This window comes from Sciurus vulgaris (assembly GCF_902686455.1).
Source record: "Sciurus vulgaris genome assembly, chromosome: 12".
Taxonomy (NCBI): domain Eukaryota; kingdom Metazoa; phylum Chordata; class Mammalia; order Rodentia; family Sciuridae; genus Sciurus; species Sciurus vulgaris.
In genome coordinates, this window is record NC_136473.1 from 59001672 (window position 1) to 59023334 (window position 21663).

General features: G+C 38.4%; 1 protein-coding gene across 1 annotated transcript; it reads left to right on the forward strand.

Annotated features, from left to right (window-relative positions):
* Positions 1-753: 753 nt before the first annotated feature.
* On the forward strand, positions 754-20228 carry LOC306641402 (transport and Golgi organization protein 1 homolog). Its single transcript, XM_079106468.1, has 23 exons — positions 754-1057; positions 1763-1894; positions 4787-4808; positions 5559-5647; positions 5839-5916; positions 6006-6116; positions 7104-7175; positions 7356-7460; positions 8125-8247; positions 8348-8459; positions 9344-9399; positions 9486-9576; positions 9750-9888; positions 13984-14085; positions 14959-15019; positions 15134-15169; positions 15246-15313; positions 15433-15533; positions 15702-15839; positions 16525-16593; positions 16696-16772; positions 18364-18523; positions 19522-20228. Exons 1-23 carry the CDS (start codon positions 932-934, stop codon positions 19848-19850), a joined length of 2397 nt encoding a protein of 798 aa, XP_078962594.1. The 5' UTR covers positions 754-931; the 3' UTR covers positions 19851-20228.
* Positions 20229-21663: the final 1435 nt, after the last annotated feature.

Here is a 21663-nt window from a genome sequence, read left to right on the forward strand (position 1 = left end):
TGCTTTCGTGCCTGTTCTTGACTGTTCTTTTGAGACGACTGTATTCAACTTGACATGCTTTTAAAGATCCACATATATTCATTCCCTCGCCAAGTTAAATGTCCCCAGTTTCCTAAACTTTTAGCACGTGCTTTCCAGGCTATTCATGATCCTAAATCTTTTCCACAAGTCATTCAACCTTAAAATGTGGCATCCAGGAATGAAGCCGTTGGTGTAGGGGTGATAATGACACGATAGGGTGAAACTTTTAAAAAGTAGTGTCATTCAGAAGTAGAGGTCGGTTAGGGGAGAATCAGCACAGGAATGGAGTGAGCAGGGAAGGAACGCCCACTGGGAGCAGCGGTCCTTCCCAAGGGAGCAGGAGAGGCGTCTCCTCCACTGTCTGGACCTTTGGGGCAGGTACCTGGTGTCTCAGCACGTCGTGACAGAGAGTTCTGCCCTGGGAGGGCCCGGGAGGCCTCACTCTCTACTTTTTCCCCTTCTGTTAGATGTCAAGCTGTTTTGGGGGCGCTCTAAACCGCGTGTCCACTCCCAGATCCGGGACCAGATGAGCCTCTTTCCTCCCCTTGTCCCTTGACTTGGATTCTTCCGTTGGGCTCTGCTCGCGCCCCCCCCCCCCCCCCGAAACCGCAGTGGGTTCTTCCCGCCCCCTCCCCTCCCTCTCCCCCCCTCCCTCCCCTCTCCTATCCTCCCCTCCCCTCCCCTCCCCGCCCCGCCACAAGCTCCACGCACTGCTGTCGGCCCCGCCGCACCGGCTGATGATGTGTTTTGCAGGCGTAGGGCGGGAAGCGCCAGCGGCGGGGGAAGGCGAGGGTCATTCCCGGTACCCGCCCCCGGGCTGCATCCTTCACAAGTAGGAAACGGCGGAAGAGGTCTGAGTCCTGTGCCGTTCAGCAGGGAAGCATGGTCACCGCTCAGCTGTCCGTGCACAATGGACTCAGTACCTGCCGCCCTGCCTTCTGTGGCCGCTTCTCCCGGGGACCCCGAGCTTCTGGGACCCCTGACGGTGCTCTACGCAGCAGTCGTAGGAGGGACCCCGCTGTGGCCGGCGGGTGGCTGAGTGGTGAGCGGAGTGGCTGCACTGACTGAGGGCGACGGGGAAATGGAGGTGTCAGGCCCGGGCAGGCAGCACCGAGCTGTATTGCTGAGCGAGCCGGTGAGTGCACTGGACGCTTCCTCATTGCACTTTGTAACGCAATACTGAGAGGTGGCAAGCCCCTCGCTAGGTTCCCAAATGCAGCTGACGTCACAGTGGGTCTTGTCCGTCTGGAGACTGTTGGGAGGTGGGGCCGGAATGAGAGTCCCCTGGACACTTGAGGAGGGCGGTGTGGAGTAGAGGAGCGAAGGCTGGTGTCTGATACGCTCGCTTTGAGCGCACGTTTAGTTAGACATGGACTTTCATAGAAGGAAGTTAGATTCCTCAAATACTTAAGTTTTTGTCTGACGTAATTTTTTTTATTCATAAAGACCGGGTTATCTGTGAGAGAAGTATCATACGGAGGGATTCTAGCCAGGTGGTAGACAATATGATGTCCGCAGGGCCTATTCCAAATGGAAATAGATGCTCGATTTAAAGTATTTAAGCACTGCGGGCAAACAACAAATATGACACTGCCAGGATCCTGTCTCTCGAAGAAGCTACTGGAGAATTTTGTGGAGGTACATTTCAGATGATGGTGGTGGTTTTGGAACTGCCATGATGAATCTTTGTGACTGTTTTGTTATGAATATAAGGTTTCTCATTGCTTCTAACCTATTTCAGCTAGTTGCCACATTGCCCAATGGTGTTCAGCCTGGGCCTGATTTTTATGGACTGCCGTGGAAGCCTGTACTTCTCACTGTCTTCTTGGGAATTGTTTCATTTGCCATTTTCTTCTGGAGAACTATTCTTGTTGTGAGTATATTCACTTCCTTCTACCTTAGCACATAAATGCATGGGGTATTCTGTAGTCACTGCCCCTCCCCTTTTCAGGTTACCAACTTAAACACAAATTAGTGGTTGAAGTCACACTCACGTTATAAAATAATTTAGTGTAATCTTTGTGTTGGTAAAGATTTAAGAAAACAAGATAACCTGAAAAATCTCAAGGAGAAAACTTCAATTTATAAGTTCCTTGTATCAAAACCTAAAGATTAAGAATTAGGTAGGTACAGTGGGAAGAACTGGTAATTCTTTTTTTTTTTTTTTTTTTTTTTTACTTACTACTCCTTTAAGTTTCGCAGGTAAAGGGAGCCAAGACCCAGGAGGAACTTCCTCTGTGATGAACAGGATGGAGTGGAGTTAGGGGAGCCATTTTCTCAGGGAAACTAACATAGAACTATACAGGGAATCACTCCCACACAGCACCACACATTCCCTGGCAATCTGGGACAAAACTCCAAGACTGCCAGTGCCTAGAAGTCAGGCCTCTGTGTCCCATGGCTCAATCTCATTTGATTCTGCTAGGTAAGGATGGCTCCCCACAGTTAGCCAGTACTAAACAAGAACTGGTAATTCTTACAGCCATTCTGACCAGTAGTTTCATATGTATCAGAAGTCTTCAAGTGAGATAAAAGATGGGATAGGTTGTATAAATATCCTTTTATGTAGCATAATATGTCTAGTAATCTGTCCTAAAGAAATAACTAACTATGCTTTAATGATTTTCGGTAAGGGTTTTCAGTGGAACTGTGTATTAGATTGAAAACTTAGCACAACTCATTCCATTACAGGGGTCTTTTTAAGTTCTCATATGTTCGTATAATGGAATAGTATGCAGCTTTATATATTTCAAAGACTTTGAGGCACAGAAAATGCTCACAATTTAATGTGAAATAGAAAAAAGCAGAAACTAAGATTTAAATGTTGATGAACTGTATGTTATATAAACACATACACAAGAAAAAAGTGCTGCAGAGGAATATAGCAAAATGATGAAAAGCAGATGAGGTAATTTTTCAGTCTCTTATATATGCATTTCCCAGATTTTGTCATTCAATCATATGTTAAGGAAATAGCTTTTTATTTGGAAGTATAGATTATATGTTGTCCAGAGACATATTATTACATTTTTTGTTCCTTAGTCTTCTTTTTTTCCTGAGCAGAATTTGTCTATGTATGTGTGTATGTGTACATATATGTATGTGTATGTATAGATGTATATGTGCTTAAACATACGTAGGTTTGTACTGTAGGTCATTCTGCTTGATAGTTACTTAACATAATCGTAGGAAAATTATTTTAGGTAAGTGAACTTTGAATGAAAAGCCATCAGTGGAAACTCAACAGTTAAAGTGGCCAGAAACATTGGCCCCAAATCTTTCCAAATCTTAGTATTCGTTTTCTGATTACTTGATCATATCGGACATTCCATTGTTAATACAAGTTTCCTCTCCTTGTACAATTGAGTATAAAAGCACTTAAAAAGAAATGCCTTCTTAAAAAGAAAAATCCTTTGCATGGATTCCTGTGAGGACTTTTCTAATCTCATTGAACTTGTTCTCAGCTAAAAGGAAAAAGGAGGATAGAAAGGTAAAGAGAAAAGGGAAAAATGAAAACGTTTTATATTTCTCTCCTGGTTCTTTCAAGAACCCTGGCACCTGTTTCTATTTTCACTAGGTTAGGTAGGATCTGGGTCTTAGCTGCTGCTCCTCAGTCTCAGCATTTGACTTTGGAGTTTTGGTCCCTACCTTAGATGCCAGCTTTTTGCTACTTCCCATTTTCCCCTGCTGTCATTTTGGATGAAAGCTTACTCTCTGATTAGTAAGCCTATGACATTAGAGAAATGTCCATTTCTTTCTATGTTGGAGTTTTCTGAATGTATTTTCCTACAACAAGATCATTCTAAGTGGTATTTTAGGGTCTGCAGTATTAGCAAGATACCATGGATGATCTGTGGATACATCTGAGTATCCCATCACCATTTATACCATTGAAAAGGAGAAATATATGCTAATTTACAAAGAAATTTAGTGAAGTTTTAAAAGAGTCATTGCTTAGGTTTTATTATGTGACAGTTCATTGCTGTCTCTGGGAAATGATGCAGGTTCTGCTCTTTCCAGAAGATGTTAACTGTCGTTTCTCTTGTTGCTTGTGTATTTTCTTCTAGCAATCTTTTTTTTTTTTTTTTTTTTTTTTTTTTTTTTTTTTTTTTTTTTTTTTAAGAAATCTTACCACTATTTTTAGTGGTTTGCAGAAATAGGTGATGTAGCCTCTTAGATTATTTCTAAATTCAGCCAATAGCCAGATTGAAATTGGAGTTCTAAGATGTTTTTTGGTGAGTGAAAGCAGCACATGCCAGTGGTGGGTTTGTGGCTCAGTGGTAGAAGTGCTTGCTTAGCCTGTGTGAGGCACTGGGTTCGATTCTCAGAACCACATATAAAGAGATGAATAAAATAAAGGTCCTTTGACATCTAATAAAATAAACAAGTGGCATATCTTTAATTTTGTTTCCTCAGAGTTCTTTGAACAGTCATTGTTCCTAGACTTTATCCTGGCTGTTTAAAATTATCAAATAAACAATTTTGAATAAGTGAAGCATTAGTGTATTTTTCTGAAAGTAGTAGCCATTTCTATTATTAAAGGTAAGTTCTCAAGTCATAAGATTGGAATAGATATATATTCCCTGTAGCATAAGATACATACCTTAGTATTTCTATATGACAGATGGTAATGAAATGCTTGTTCTCCTTTACTTACTTTTTAATCCAGAACCAGACAGTTATTATATTCTCATTTGGTTTTGATTCTGTTTCTTTTAAGCAGATGCATGACATCAAATTTAATCTTTATTTCTCTCTCTTTTAGGTCAAAGAAACAATATATCAAGGTAAATTTTTAGCCTTCTTCTGTAACTTTTAGTAACCCTTTCTATTTGTGTTTGATGTGTGTTTTATATATGTTAGAAGTCGATAGTGATTGCTGATGTTCCTAATTTTTTTAACTCTTAAAAATTTTACTACTCCTAGGTTGCTAACTTGGATAATAGAGCAGATGTTGGTGGTACCAACTGAGATAGGAGATGAGGAAGAACAAATAGTGGGAAGAAGATGATTAGTTTTAATTGGGTCATATTCACTTTGAATATTGATGTAATGCAGATGTTGTACATTTGAACAGTATTTTGAGCTAATGATTTAATCATACATTCAATCATTGATTCGAGTAGATAAAGAATGGTAATGTGAGTCAGTATGCTTTCATTTTGTTTTTCTTTGCCAAAAATTTATATAAATTTGAAATGATTCCATTTTCTGGGAAAAGAAAATGTTTTAAGAAGTGAGGGGAAGAAGAAGGGGGAAAAAAAAAAAAGAAGTGAGGAATATCAAACTACATTTTACTGTATTTCCCATCTTTGAAATGAGCTTCAATTGAAATATCATCGTTCTTACATTTTTCTTAAAATTTAATAGTGTTTCACACCCTTATTGCTGTTAACTGTAGATTGCTTTTTAAGGGCATAATATTTATGCAAAGAAGTATTTCCTCATAATGCCAGATAACATGTCTCTGCTTTCGGTTGATTTAATTGAATTTTATATAGTGATTGTAATAATCTGGACTCCCCCCCCCCTTTTAGTTACTGAACAGCAAATTTCTGAAAAGTTAAAGAACATGAAGAAAGAAAATGAAGAACTAGAGCAAAAAGTGTCAACTTTTGAACAGAAGGTAGAATTATTTTTCTAGTTTATTTTCCCCTTGATTCCAGCTTGAATCATTTCTACCTGTTTTATAGTTGAGATATTTTAAAATCATTTTTAAATGTTTGTTTAATTCTGGAAGGGGTCACTTATCTGGAAGTAAGTTTTAGTAAGACTATAACATGTATCTTTTAATTGTGAATGCTTTACTTTACATAGATCAAGGAATCAAAGAAACATGTCCAAGAAACCAAAAAACAAAATATGGTCCTCTCCGACGCAGGAATGAAATATAAGGTACAAATCCCTTGTTTTATGGGCGTTACATTCTAAACTCAAAAGTCAATGTAATGAGTAACTATTAATCTTGACATCTGTTTTCCTAGGATAAAATCAAGCTACTTGAAGAAAGTAATGAGATCCTTGAGGACAGAGCTAAAAGTCTTCATGTTGTGTTAGAATCTGAGAGAGAACAGAATGTCAACAATGAGGACTTGGTAAGAGTTTTGGTGGCTAAGTGTTAGTGTGATTTGGCTTTTGAAGTATTTTGTAAAATGGGTTAAGTTGGACTTTCCCCGTGGTGTTAAGTAAAGTCAGACTAGAAGTCAGGGGATGCTTCTGCCCATTTAGTGGAACTTTTCAGTACTGATCCAACAAATTATTTTTATATTTGTGTCCTCAATCCTGGATAATTTTCATATTGCTTTGCTCTGCCCTCTGAAACATGCAGGAACTATTGCCCCATCGAAGAGTGTTTGCATATTGTTTTGTTTTACAGCATCCTATTTTTAAAAACTTTTTACTTTAGACTAGTTCTATAATTACATAAAAGATGCAAAGATAGTCGAGAGTGTTCTGAAATATCCCACCCCCAGGTAAGCTTGATCACCTAGCTGAGGTAGTGTTCACCAGATTTCTCCACTGGGATTCTTCCAATTCCTTGCCTGTTCTTTGGAAGTTACTATGTACAGTCCATAGTGAAAGTATGAAGAGTTAAGGGCTAAGGATACAGCTCATGGTAGAACACTTGCCTAGCATGCAGAAGGCCCAGGATTCAATCCCAGGCACTGCAAAGAGTGAAGAGTTCTGTTCCACTTACTTGAGGAGCAAATGTCTTTATAGTTATTTGGAATTCTTCTCTATGTGAGATTTGTCTATTCTCCCTTAGATTCTATCATTTTTACTTCAGGCAAGAGAGCTTTAACATGATCTTGGGAAATCTTTTTTTCTCCATCAGTAGAAAAAAATTACTAATTTGAACTGGTGTACTTAAAAGAGTAATTTTGTGTACGTTTAAAAATTTTATTTCCTTATTTCATTTTCATTTTCTGTACTTTGACCTTTTAGTCTGGTTCCCTGAAATGTAAGGGGGTGGGCTGAAATATATTTTGTCTTGTTTATCTTTTTTAGCATCTATGTATATTTGTATCAGTATTTCTACTGAAATCCTCATGCATATTTTGTGTTCTATTTTCACCTGGCAGATAATAGAAAAGAAGAACTCTGTAGAGAAGTTAAAGGCTGTTATTTCAATGAATGTTTCAGAATTTTCACAGGTAAACTTGCCAACACCTGCTACAGGATATTAATACAACATATTAGTTTGGGGGAAGACCAAAAATTTAAGGTGTGCTAAAATGTGCAAAAAATGAGAACTACATGATGTCTGGTTTGGGAAAGTGTAACTTTGTTTTTTTCTGTGGAATCAATTCACTAACTGTGGTGTTTTGCATTAGGTTCAAATTGCTCTTCATGAAGCTAAGCTTAGTGAATACAAGGTGAAGTGTGAATGCCATCGGGTTCAGGAAGAAAATGCTAGGCTTAAGAAGAAGAAAGAGCAGGTAAAGAAAAATTGATGTCATACATAATGTAAGCTAGGGAAGTGAATATTATTACCTTGTATCTTGGATTTGTTTCTAAGGTAAGGAATTATTCATGCAAGGCCTTTCTTTAGATGTGCAAATTTAAACCTTTCTCCCCAAATTGAGTGCATACATGTGTTCTCCATGTGTTTGGAATTTTCTATTCTGTACAGCTTATTTCAGTCCTTAGAGTGTTGGTCTTTTCTTATCAAACATCAATCAGTTATTCACTTGATAGCCTCAAAGAAACTTCTTCACGCAGAAAATTAGGTATTTTATAACCCTTTTTTGAGTAGTTACTTCTTCATGGAGCAAGGGAAGGTTATATGATAAGGCGTCTGAATTCAGGAGCCAGTCACATATGCCCATCCATTCTTACTGGAAGGAAGTGATTTGAATTGGCAGCAATTTTCTGGGGAATGCAATCAACAGGGTCAACTTCCTTGACAGCTCTGACGTTCTTACTGCAGCTCTGAGGGTTGGGGCCACTCTTCCCTCTTCCTTAACTGAGGTCTCAACCCTTAGTGACAGGCTACCAAGGAGGTATGGCTTTCTATTTCCCTGTCTAAATCTTGTGGTCCTGATGTCTCCAGGGCAAAACCCCACCCTAACCCATAGGAATTCATGTGTTTTGACTTTTCAGTTGCAGCAGGAAATCCAAGAGTGGAGTAAATCACATGCTGAGCTCAGTGAGCAAATAAAATCATTTGAGAAGTCCCAGAGAGATATAGAAGTAGCTCTTACTCACAAAGATGATAATATTAATGTAAGTTTATTCTCCAAATACATGCTTGGTCTCGGGAATTCTCCTGAAAGCTTGTGAATTAAAATTGAGAGACTCTTCCAACCTTTTACTTCTTTTCTAGGCTTTGACCAATTATATTACACAGCTGAATCGGATAGAGCTTGAATCGGAATGTGAGGGTCAAAATGAAGGAGGAGGTGAGTCAGATGAACTAGCCAATGGAGAAGTAGGAGGTAAGATTGGTCTCAGGGAGTTTGAATTCTTGTTTGCCTTCCTGTCTTTAAGTACACAGATGCCACTTCTCAGCTGACTGAGTTTCTTCTTAAGCTCTGTGCAGAATTGTAGATGCATCTCCCTGGATGTGTAGAAACGTCTGTTGCATTGGCAGAGGTGGGTTGCTGGGGTGTAGTGTAGCAATAGGCATGTGAAGAATAGGCCTGTGAAGTTCCCATTGAGGACTAGGTAAGTACAGTGCAGAGCAACAGTCATGTCTTCAACCTCTGAGTATTGAACATTGTACAGTAAGAGACACTTGTTTCTCAACTTTATGGGGGTGATATTTGATTTTGATACTCATCATCTCTATGGCTCTGTGGTTTTAAGGCCCATGTCAGTTTGAAGAGTAGTGAGGTGGTTGGAGCCTTAAACTAAGGCTGTGAGAACAGAGGCTAGAGGCTATAAGGAAGCTAGAGGGAGGGGTAGCAGTGTTTACTGATGTGGAAAATATTTCCAGATGTTCTCTCCCAAGTTGGATATAGCTTACACCACACCTGTTGGTAGATTGAAGGATAAACTAGAGGATTGAATCTTTCTAAATAAGACACTTACTTGTCCAGGTGGAGATAGATCTGTGCAAGAAGAAAGGCTTTTATCTTACAAGAGTAGAACAGATAACATTTTTATTGCACAAACTAGGAATTCAATTTTTTCTTAAATCTAAGCTTGCAATTCTCTTAAGAGTCAATGAATTTACTCAGTTGACTCAGTCGTTCAATGGTTCAATTGATTTTTTCCTTTCGGTGTTTGAACATGGTCATTGTTTAGTTTGGGGATATTGGGAGAATATCGAGTTAAAAAGCAAGGGAATGAAAAGCAGTTAACATCTTTTGTTTTTCAGGTGACCAGAGTGCCAAGGTGAAAACTGGAATGAAGCAGCTGATGGACGTCTCTCGGGTATAGTTCCTTGTGAGAGTCCCACAGTGCCTGTGAATGCTTCCTGTGCCTCACTTTTAAGAGTATGTCTCTTCTGTAATTTTTAGACACAAGCTGCAATATCAGTAGTTGAAGAAGATCTAAAACTTTTACAACTGAAGCTGAGAGCCTCGATGTCTGCAAAGTGTAACCTAGAAGGTGGGTTCTTCTGGAGATGAAATTGCCATATGCTGGGAAGTCTCAAACTCTTGTGGAAAGATAAAGAATGGCTTCTTGCTCTCATGTGTCTCATTTTTCTCAGCACTGCCCCCTCAAACAAGTTCTCAAGTCCTCGTACACATATAGAGATCAGTTGTTTTATCTTTTAACAGACCAAATAAAGAAATTAGAAGATGACCGCAATTCACTCCAATCCGCTAAAGCTGGGCTGCAAGATGAGTGCAAAACTCTGAGTCAGAAAGTGGACATTTTAAATGAACTGTACCAGCAGAATGAGATGGCTCTGCGCAGGTTTGTTATTGCTATCACTCTGTGACCTCATACAGATAATTTTATCTTTTTGGAAGAATATTTACAGTTTCTCTCGGTTGTAATTAATAGAGATTTGTTTCCTTTGTGGTTTGTGTCCCATTACTCGCATTTTCTTTCCATCTAACCAATTGTCAGCTTCCTATGAAGCGGGAGTGGCTAACTGGTACTAACAGTTACTGATGTGGAAATACCTGTCTGTTGAAGATCCAGATGCTTCCTCCCATCCCACCATTATTTCAGTTTCCTTTCCTTGTGATCAGTCATGTGATTCTAATATGTTTTGAACTTATATCTCTAACTGTTGACCTTTAAAATCCTGAGTGATTTGGATGGCATTTTTCAGAATAAAAATTCTAAAAGGAATAAAATTTACTTATTGAAGGTGTTATTGAAGTAAGTTTTGGACTCGAATATCTCAGCTGTTCACACTAAACAATTGAACTGTGACGAGGACCTTAGCAGTTCTGATTACAGAAGTGCTCGTTTTTAGTATTTATTTATATATTAATCTTCTGAAATATACATGTCACTGAGCTAGTTTTCTTTGGAAGGATATCATTTGGCAGTTCATTTGGAGTTTTTATCCACAGAAATATTTGAATTCTCTAATAATAGTTTCTTTGTGTCACATTTTGTATTTGCTACTATATTTTATTCTTCGTCATATATGTAGCAGTCTTTGTCTTGTGAAGCAAAGACAGGCCTTACAGACTTAACTCTTTTTTACGTGTTTTTGACTTCTACTGCTTAATGCCATTAAACATTGAAACCTTACCCTTAACTTTTCTAATTCTTTCTCTCCAAGCAACCTGTTTAGAATCTCAAAATTTTTTTTAGATGCTTGGCCGGCTTCAGAGAAACATTTCTTGTGTCATCACTTGTTTTTTTTTTTTTTTTTTTAAGAAAACCTTTTTTCTCTGTCCCTACTAGTAATCTGAATGCCCTAAATGGCAGTTGATTTTCTTTGTGATGCTGTCGAATGTAGCACTCTTTTCTTCAATTCCTGCAAAATCCATTCAGTCCCGCTCTGTGGCTTGTACTCTGTTACTCATCCCCAGGCACTGCTAGCTCATGCCTGGGTCATCTCTTCTGTTACTACCTAACTGATCACCTGTCTTCATCCTGCATCTTTTTATATCTTCTTCAAATTCTGATTAATTTTCTTTAGAACCGCTTGAGTGGACTTTCTAAAATACTAGTCCATCCGTGTCAATATGTGCCTGAAGTTTTGAAGAATTAGCTTTCTATTTCATGACCTGTTTTTTCTTTCTTGTATCTTTTGAATAGTTTAAATATTTTTAATTGTTTTGCTCATCCCCTGTGTAAGCTTGGTGTAATCACAGATTGTTATATTCATCTTCTTATTAATTTAAAGGCCATGCTGTATGTCCTGTACTTCATGGAAACCCAACATAGATTAAAAGATTTATTTATTTCTGTGCTTTAAGTAGCTCCTGGATTAGATTAGATACTGTCGTGGTAATGGATGTGAGTACTTCATATACTGCAAACGCCACAAGACATTCATTCACCATTCATTCAATTTATACGCATATTTACCGTTTCTGTAGTTGTTCATCCTACTTTGTTGGTCTCTCCTTTGAAATTACTTTTTCTGTTTGAACATTGTCCTTTAGTGATATGTTTGATGAGTGTATCAGAGAGTAGTATAAGGATAAACAGAGAATAGCATTTTTATCCATTAAATATTGCTACTTTTATAATGTGTATTATAGTAGGTGGACATTCTAAGCTTCCTGCTCAGAGTTAAAACCAGTTTCCATTTTTAAAGGATCTTTCTTCTGGTTGCTGAATTTTGACTGTTACTTAGTTTAGCACTTTCAAGATAGCCAATTAATTATCTTGAGTTTTAAAATTTTTCTTTAAGGAGTCCATTATCATTGTTGTTTCCTTTGTCAAATGTCTCACCCCTGCCCTGGTTCCTGTAGTCATTTCTCTCTGACTTTTTAACAGTTGTATCAGGGAGTGCCTAGGTGTAGTCCTCCCCACACCCCCTTACCTCTTGCATTTATGCGACTCAGGGCCACTAACCATCTCTTGAATTTTGGGGTCTTTTTCTCTAAATGTTAATTTTACCTCATTCTCTCTTCTAATTTCAGTGAAAGATGTTAGAAGTTGATTTCCCCTGCCTCCCACATTCTTAATTTGCTTCATTCTTGATATTTACTTCTGACCTAGTTAAAAGTGCTAAGATTTACTTTACTTCTCAAGTCTGCTGCTAAAATCATTCATTAATGAGTTATTAATTTCAGTTACTATATTTCAGGTTTTTTAAAAAAAATACCGTTGTAGATGTAGATGGACACAATACCTTGATTTTGTTTATTTATTTCATGTGGTGTTGAGGATGGAACCCAGTGTCCCACTTGGTGAGGCAACGACTATAGCACTGAACCACAACCCCAGCCTTTTTCAGGTGTTTTTTTTTTTGTGGGAACCGCAGCTCAAACCAGAACGTTGAGCGTGTGCTCTAAGGTTGGCTATATCCCCCGCTTTCTTGCTCTTGTTATAAAGGACAGGGTTTCACTGTGTTTTCCAAGCTATCTTCAGTCTGATCATTCTGCCTGTGCCTCCCGAGTATTTGGGATTATAGGTAGGCCACCACATCCAACTATTTCTTAGTTTTGAAGCTTCTATTCCTTTGATGAAATTCATAATCTTGACTTTACTTCCCGGACTATGTAAAGTCACAGTGATTCCTTAATGCCAGCCTTAATTGTGTGTGTGAGATTCCTTTTTCTAATGGATCTTGGCCACATACACATATCTTCCCTGCCTCATCAACTCTGATCCCTTCAAACACATTCTGTGTATTCTCCTCAAGGTGGTTTGATTGTTCTTAGTGCTCTCAGGCTAGTTCATTGATCATTGGAGACTAAATTCTCTCTCCTCTTCCTCAAGACTCAGTTTTTCCACATTCCTTCTTAAGGCAGAGTCAGGGGGAAGGTATTGTATTTCTTTAGTCATCATTTATATTTGTTTCCCTTTAAAATGTCGATGGACCTTTATTTTATTCATTTCTTTATATGTGGTGCTGACAATCGAGTCCAATACCTCACACATGCTAGGCAAGCACTTTAGCACTGAGCCACAATCCCAGCCGAGTCATCATTTATATCTTAAACAGTGAGCTCCTTTCTTCTTCAGCATTTTACAAGGTAACTAGTATATTACAGACACTCAAAATATTTGCTGACGAATTAAATGAGCAGTTATAAAAGACTACATAACCCCCTTTTCTATTTGGTTACTATAATTTTTCTAATTTTCCTTCTGATTCATGGGAAATTAAGCTTCAAGTTACTTATCTTTTGAATTGGAACTATGGCTAAAGCAGTGAAAGGAGAGCAGGAAGTATTTAAACCGTTAAGTGTGTCTGCCTTTGTTATAGTAGATGAATGTCTTGATTTTCATGATCAAAGTTAAAACTTGTTGTCAGTAGATAATATCCTGGTCATGGGTCAGTGTGGATTCTTTTTGTGGTTGATAGACATTGTCACAACTCAGATTTGCCTTTTGCTTAATCACAATTCTTTTGAAATTGGTGTCTAAAGTGTGAAAATGTTCTGTGGTGAATTGTATGGTTAGAAGACATGTTCAGAGAAGCTTTCTCTCTGGCTGACTCTATCTTGGCACGAGTCTTGGATTGGGAAACAAATTCCTGCATGACAAAGATGTACTTAGCCATGGCAGAAATGACAAAGAATTCTTCCCTGCTTCATCCTGATATGTTTGTGTTAGGTTGATCAGTCCTGACTTTCCACTTAGAAGTAAAGTGAGTTTTCATCATCTTGAGCCTAGGAGACTTGCCCTTGGGGACATATTGTTTTTAACATTTGTTTTATTTACTGGTAATTAGAGAAATAAGAGCAGAAGTTAGAAAATGTAAGTGATTTGCCAGTTTTGATTTCCTAAATTGCTGGTTTGAATTGCTTCCTATTTTATAATCCTAAGCATTTTAGAGAAGGGTGGGAAGTGACATTTGAATAGAGCAGTCATACACACTGTAGGGGAAAAGAGAAAGTTTGACTTGAAAACTGGTTTTATTTTTAGGAAACTGAGTCGAGAAGAGTATGAGAGACAAGAAAGAACAAAGCGGCTGTCAGCTGCAGAGGAAAAGGCAGTTTTGGCGGCACAGGAAGTTAAAACTTACAGGTGAGTTCAATGTCTAATGAACTCTGGTGTTAGCTTTCTTTTGAATCTGATTTAACATGATGTAGAAGAGAAGAGTACAGGAGTATAAGTAATGAGAGGATATGAATACATTCAGTTTACACAGAAGAAAATAAATTTCAATTGAACAAATGAAAAAGGTTAACAAAAATTGACTTATACCGAAATGCTGGCAAGACCATATGGGAACTTGGTTCATGCAAACAGTTCTGAGGGTTTTGTATGTTGGAGTAATTCTTTAAGAAAGCAGTTTGCTATGTGATGTTTTAAAACCATTAATGTGCCATTTGATAGAGCTGTGAAATCTTCTATGGATATAATTTTAAAAAAGAAAAGTTTTAAGGAAGAAGATATGCCTAGCAAAATTATTTGAGAACACATTGATGAACAGTTAAGGAAATTATAATTTATCAATTCAGAATCTCTCGCAGTTAAGTTAGAAAGCAAATAGATAATATTAGGTTTTATTTATTTATTTATTTATTTATTCATTTATCGATCGATCCTGGGGATTGGACCCAGGGATGCTTAACCACTGAGCTATATCCCCAGACCTTTCTTTACTTTGAGACAGGGTCTAAGTTGCATAGATTCTCACTAAATTGCTGAGGCTGACCTCAAACTTGTGATCCTCCTGTTTCAGTCTCCCAAGTCACTGGGATTACAGGTGTGTGCCATTGCAACTGGGTGTAATGTTAATTTTGATCTCACATGATTGGTACAACTAGATAAAGTGTGTTTTTTATGTATGATGAAGTCTTTAAAAGTATAGCTGACAGAGTAAAGGGAACATGGTCAGATTGTTTCAGACTTTATTCAATTGTTTTGACTAATAAAACCAAGTATAATTTTTAGGTGCAGAATTGAAGAAATGGAGGAAGAAATACAGAAAGCAGAGCGCTCATTTAAGAATCAGGTAGTGATTAATACTGTTGTGTAGTTACAGAATTTTTTGATAACTAATACAGACCATTATAGGCTAGTATAATGAGTCCCTAAACATTTTTTTTTAATGTGTTGTCTTTTTCAGATTGCCACTCATGAGAAGAAAGCTCATGATAACTGGGTAAGACTTTTTTCCCCCTTTTCTTATTTTGTATATAGCCTACACAATTGAATTTGAATATTTCTTTATCTAATAGCTCAAAGCTCGTGCTGCAGAAAGAGCTATAGCTGAAGAGAGAAGGGAAGCTGCCAATTTGAGACACAAGTATGTGATTTTGATACCTTCCTGTATGTTTTATAGTGTTTTAAGACTATGCTGAATGGTATCTAAGAAGGAGTAGATTACTGTTTCACATTTAAGTCCATTCTTTCTCAATATTCAAGATTATTGGAAATGACCCAAAGCATGGCAGTGCGGCAAGATGAACCTGTGATTCTAAAAGCAATGGTGGGAAGAGCAAGGACACAAAACCCTCCCCGGAGAGGTAGGGAGCACTTTGTAAGGGGAGGTAGACTATTTCTTGGTGCAGAATGTATGTAAATTACTTTTTATTTCTGTGTGTAATGGTTATGAAATAATCTGAATGACTTGCTAAAGGGCAGGCAGTGTAAAGGCTGCTTTTTAAGTGGGAACAAGGCATTGTTGTCCTTAGGTCCACTGAGCCAGAATGGGTGTTTTGGCCCATCCCCTGTGAGTGCTGGAGAACGTTCCCCTTCATTGACAGCAGAGCCAGCTGGGAGACCTGTCTCAGCTACTCTGAATGGAAGAGATATGGGTAGAAGTGAATTTGGTGAGCATTCACATGTTGCTTTCAATAAACTGTTTCAAGGGTTTTTTTCCCCCCTTTTGAGTATTCTATTGAAAACATTATAGAATGTGGGCCTGTATATATATATAGAAGAAAATTTCTTATTTTGTCTTATTGGATAAATAGTGTGCTGTAAAATCTGCTGTAGAATAGAAAAGTTTTTATTCCTGGAGGTCCCTGTATTATTATTTTTTCTTTACAATTTTACACTGTGAAGTGTAAGCCTTTATCTTTAAATTAACTCTCTATGGTGTTCCTTTTTCAAATATTCTAAAAGTAGCCTTAAATCTGTATGCAGTTGTTATATTTCCATTGTCATTATAATAATGTGAAATACTGAGTCTTATTTCCAGTTTTAAATATGTCTATAGTATTGGTAAGATTGGAAGTCAGGTTACACAGAGTGAAGAAAAGCCAGCGTACATACTTCAAGTCTATAGCTTGAAGTTCAGGACCAATCCTTTTAATGTGCAGGGCTTCCTGCTGGTCTTTCAATCCAAGGCATTTCTTTTTTTACTTACTTAAGTCTCTTTATAAATTGTGACTTATATATTGGGCAACCAGTCTTTAATGTTGCTCTCTAGTTATTGTTGAATCCCGACCTGCCCACAATTGGTTTCTATCTTCTGCAAAATACATACAAGGGCTCTGTTCTTTATTTTCCAAGGGTCAATGGATGGACCTTTTCCTCGTCCTCGATGGTCTTCTGAAGCATCTGGGAAACGCTTTGCCTCTGGTAAGGGGCCAAGTCATTTCAAAGACTCTAGGATTGTGGATGCAGGATATTTATTCTTTTTACGTTGGAATGATTCTAAATTCATTCTCTGACCTCAAACAGACCTGGGACGTGGTCCAGCTCCCGTGAACAGCAGCTCCAGGAGCTCTTCTCCAGCCAAGGTGATGGATGAGGGCAAGGTAAGTTCTGCAGGCATTGTGAATCATGAGGCCATGCAGGAACATTCGCTTTCCTACAGCACTTGCTCTTTACATCATCCCTGTTTGTGTTCTATTTGTGCTACCGCATTTGTTTTTTGAAAAGCAAACCATTCCCCACGAACCTGAGGCCCCCTCAGTTCCCACTGTTACTTCTTTGGCTGAGCATCCAATAGCAGTAAGTACTTAGAGGTTGAGGACTGAACGGGGCTTCCATTCTGTGTATTTCTGGGAAGGGTATGAGGAGCATGGCATTGACCTTGTTTCCCTTAAACTGCATGCAGTACTGAATGTACTTTTCTCCTTAACCTGGGAGTGTTGCTGAAGTGTGTGTAACCATCATTAACTTCAGAATGTGAAAAGTCATCACTCCAACCTCACATTGTATTTTGTGTTGAATGTTCTAAGGCAAAGTAAATTCATTATACATTATATAATTCATCATTATTATCCTTGGGAGTGTGGTGTTTAGGCGTTCCTCCATTTGTACAGTAGGAGGCAAACGTGATTTTGAGTGATTTAAATTAGATGGGTAACAGATTTTCTGGAAGTGAAATAGTGTTTCAGTGAATAATGATAATGTGAAATGACCTGTTGAGCCAGTCCCAAGCAATAGACTCATTTGTTCACATGAGTGCATTCTTTAGTAACTTGTGTAGCTGTTACATCTGGTGAGTCTTCTGCTGCTCTGTATTAAAATAAAAATTTAATTGCTGAGTTTCCAACCCACTTCTCCTAGGAAATATTCATTATCTCATATGGTGTAGTATAAATGAAAGTAAATATTAAAGCATTGTCTTTCTAATTTGTGTATATAGTATCGTGTTGGAAAATACTTGTGAGTTCTTGTATGTCTATACCAGGGATATACATGTTTTGAGAAATCTTTTTATCTTAGGGCACCTTAGATAAGACCCCAAACCCCTTCTCAGTTGAAGACTTTAAAGAGAATAGAGACCCTTTGATAGAGAGGAGTAGAGGTGGGAAGAGCTTAGCTTAGAGGCAAACCTGGGATTGAGTTCAAGCCAGGCCTTTTACGTGCACTGAGACCTTCAGCAAATTTGCCTCAGTTCCCACTTGGTTAAAATAAGACACTAAAAGTTCTGGGAATTTGAATGATATATGAAAGGCTTGCCGAAGAGGCTCTGAATAATAGCTGTTATTGGATGCATAGAGAATGGAGTTTCCGTTATGTTCTGTACCTTCTTAATATGCAAGTCTTGAGCTATTGTGATGAAAGAGGTGTGGTGGGGGAGGGGCTCCCTTTGAAATCGGCTGTAGTGTATAGAGCATGGCGTACTGGTCAGAAATCACCTGTCAATACCTTCTGCCAGTCTTCCTGCCTTTCCCTTTCCCTTGCAGATATAATCGGTAACACACACTGCTCGCTCTTGCAGCATCCTTCTAACCTCTGTCAGCTGTCAATGGGAACCTGTGGGAGTGGTAGAGTTTTGTTGCACTGATGGTGCTCTCTGGACAGGTGCCTGTCCTGGGTTTTGGCGTTCACCTGGTTGTTACTTTGTCTTAATATACAGGAATTTTAAAACTAACTGCTCTCAATCTTAAATCACAGGTTAATATGGCTACCAAAGGGCCCCCTCGTTTCCCAGGGGTATCTCTCATGGGCTCCCCTGTGGGAGGGCCCCTACCACCACCTATTCGATATGGACCACCTCCTCGGCCACTTCCTTGGCCACTTCAGCTCGGTGGGCCTTTTGGACCTCCACCATTTGGTATGATGATCTGAACACTACTGATTGACCTGTAAATCATTTTCATCTTTTCTTTCTATTCCTTGCTAAACCAGTTGCTATCTCTGGGCTTTACAGTGCAGGGACAAAGGTGACTTAGTACATTTTAGCTTTTCCTCCAGTTTCTTGGGGCACATAGGGCAGGCACTACAATATTATACCGAGATAGGCAGTAGCTCTCTCTCATAGAGAAGGAAAGCGGCTATGTACAGGAAAACCAGAAAAATTACTTGTGCAGATGTTTGTTGGAAATCAGTTGGTATGTACTGCAATGGATGAAAAGGTGGATGAGATGGACAATGTCACAGATATGTACAGACTACAAGATAAAGTTGTAACCACCCATGATAGAAGCATAAGCAATAGGTTACAGAATATAGCAAAGGAAAAGTCAAACCCTCCTCACCTTGAGAAAATTCAGAGAGAAGTGTTAAGAAGGATTTAACACTGACCTAAAAAATGTTGCTGAGTTGAATTAGGTGGATGTGGAAGGCCTTTTCCAGGAGGGCATGCACCTTGATTCTGATGGCATGTATAAGGTCCATGCTGAAATACTGCATGAATTTTTAATTGATACAGTAGTAGACAATGGCATTTCCTTTTATCAAAATTTCTTTGATGCAATGAAGTTCTTATTTCACAATCTATCCTCTTGTCATGGTATATAGTACTTCCAAATAATAATGGAGGTCTTTTGAGGTAAAAATAATTCTGCCGTTATATGGTGGGGATACAAAAATGACAAGCCTGGAGCTAAGTAGAGCCATGCTTAAATCCTTCATATGTTGCTTCATGGCTGGTTGGCCATAGGCTGTGAGGTAAATTTGTTCAAGCTCAGTTTGCCTCTCCTGTCAAGGCAGGATGTCACCACTTGATTTTCTAGGCTTGGGAGAAATGATGAAAAACTATATTAACATACTTGAAATCATCCTCATTTATACTTTTGTGGGTATTTACATAACTTCCTTTTTATTTTCCAGGTCCTGGTGTGCATCCACCACTATGCTTAAGAGAATATGCACCAGGTGTTCCACCTGGAAAACGGGATCTGTCTCTTGACCCTCAGGAATTTTTACCAGGACCCACACCACTTAGACCTTTAGGTTCATTTGGTCCAAGAGAGTACTTCATTCCTGGTACCCGATTACCACCCCCAACCCATGGTCCCCAAGACTACTCACCATCACCTGCTGCAAGAGACTTGACACCTTCAGGCTCTAGAGATGAGCCTTCATCTGCCTCTCAGAGCAGTAGCCAGGACTGTTCGCAGGCTTTAAAACAGCCTGTAACCATGACCTCTGACACTTAGTCAGAATGTGGACTGTGCACTCTTCATTGTGTAAAGGGATTATTGGCTTTGAAATCCAAAAGTCTTAAGGGTTTATTTTTAGAAGTAAGCTGCCTTGGCAGTCTGGGTTTTTGAGCCAAAAAGTTCCAAACTATCATTCCCCTTTTAAATAATGATCACCACTTAAGCTAATGTAGCCTTCCAACTTTGAAGTGTGCAATAAGGAATACCTGTGTTTTAGTTAATGTAGCATATATAATTGGTAAATGATTTAGAAAGTCATAAAATATGAACATTTCCTGTGGAAATGCTTTAAGAACATGTATTTCCATTATCCTATTTTGAGTGCAGTCCAGTTGATAGAGAGCAATGGTGTTCATAAGCTTGATGTTTCTGCCTCAATACAATTACAATAGTATAATCCTATGAGAAAGAATGATTGAAACTAAGGTTTCTGACGTGTCTTCAGTCAGCACCTATGGGCTGAATTAAATCCTTTTTTTGTTAGATACTATTTTACAATGAATATTTGAACACTGCTACTTTTACTGAAAACTCAGTGAAGGCTCAGAATCTGGAATTTTACCATATTTAAAGTCCTGAACCTGTAACTAGTATCTTTAAAATGATACTTCTAAGAACTAGTTCTCCAGAGCTGTACTATCAATTATAGTCACTTTTACAGCACATTTAAAGATTTAGATGAAATTAACATTGTAAAAGGCTGGTGCTTTTGTTTACTGCCAGGCTACATTCTTCTATTCTTTTAAGTCCTAGGAAGTAATAGGATTATTGAAACCTAGAGCATGACATGTCATTGTTCTGTTGAACTCACTAAGAGTATTCTGAAAAGGGAGCAAAGGCTTCAGTGTGAAACAAAATCTGTTTATCCTAAAACTACTGAAGACAGTAGTTTAGAAAGACAGAATCCCTGAAAGAAGATAACTCAGAATTCAAAAGGAATTCATGAGTCCTCCAGGAGGAATTCAATCTACATGACTTCCATTTAATAACAAGAACAGAAGCAGCTGTATATAATAGGAAAACTTCATGTAATAGCATATGCCATTTTTAACCATGTAAAAATAAAATTAAATTCACAAACACCAATTTTGTGCGTTCCTTTCTTCCTCCTAAGGACATAAGGCAATACTGCAGTTAGTATAATTTCTAATTTTTTTTGGTACTGGGGATTGAAATCCAGTTTTCAACCAGAGGCACATCCCCAGTCTTATTTTGTATTTTATTTGGACAGGGTCTCACTGGGTTGCTTAGGGCCTTGCTTTTGCTCAGGCTGGCTTTGAACTCATGATCTTCTTGTCTGAACCTTCGGAGACCCTGGGATTACAAGTGTGTGCCACTGTACCGGGCTAATGTAACTTCTAATTTAAAAGTCAGATTTAAATAAAAGTGAAACCAGGTATGAAGATAATCAAACAGGAAAGGTAAATTTATTTTTTTATTCAAAACAATAGTATTTTTCCCTTTAAAGCCTTTTTTTTTTGTATTAATTCAGTTAGTAAGATGGAAAGCATTGTATGTAGTTTATGTGAGTAGTTCTGAACCCACCCATAGTTGCCTTCCCTTACATCCATCTGAGTGTAGCGCTTCTGTAGCAAAGCCCAAGCTAGCTGCCCATATGCAGATGGTGTAGAGAATACTGTCGTTTGTTTCAATCAAACTTTTCTGTCTCAAAGGTGATGTGTTTCAGAACTCCTCTTCTGCTCATTGTTTCTGGTTGTAGTTGCTAAGATTATTTCATTGGTGAAGTAGTAGTGTTTTAGCCTGAAAGTATTATGACTGCAGTTATAGTTATTATTCAGCAGCTCATTTT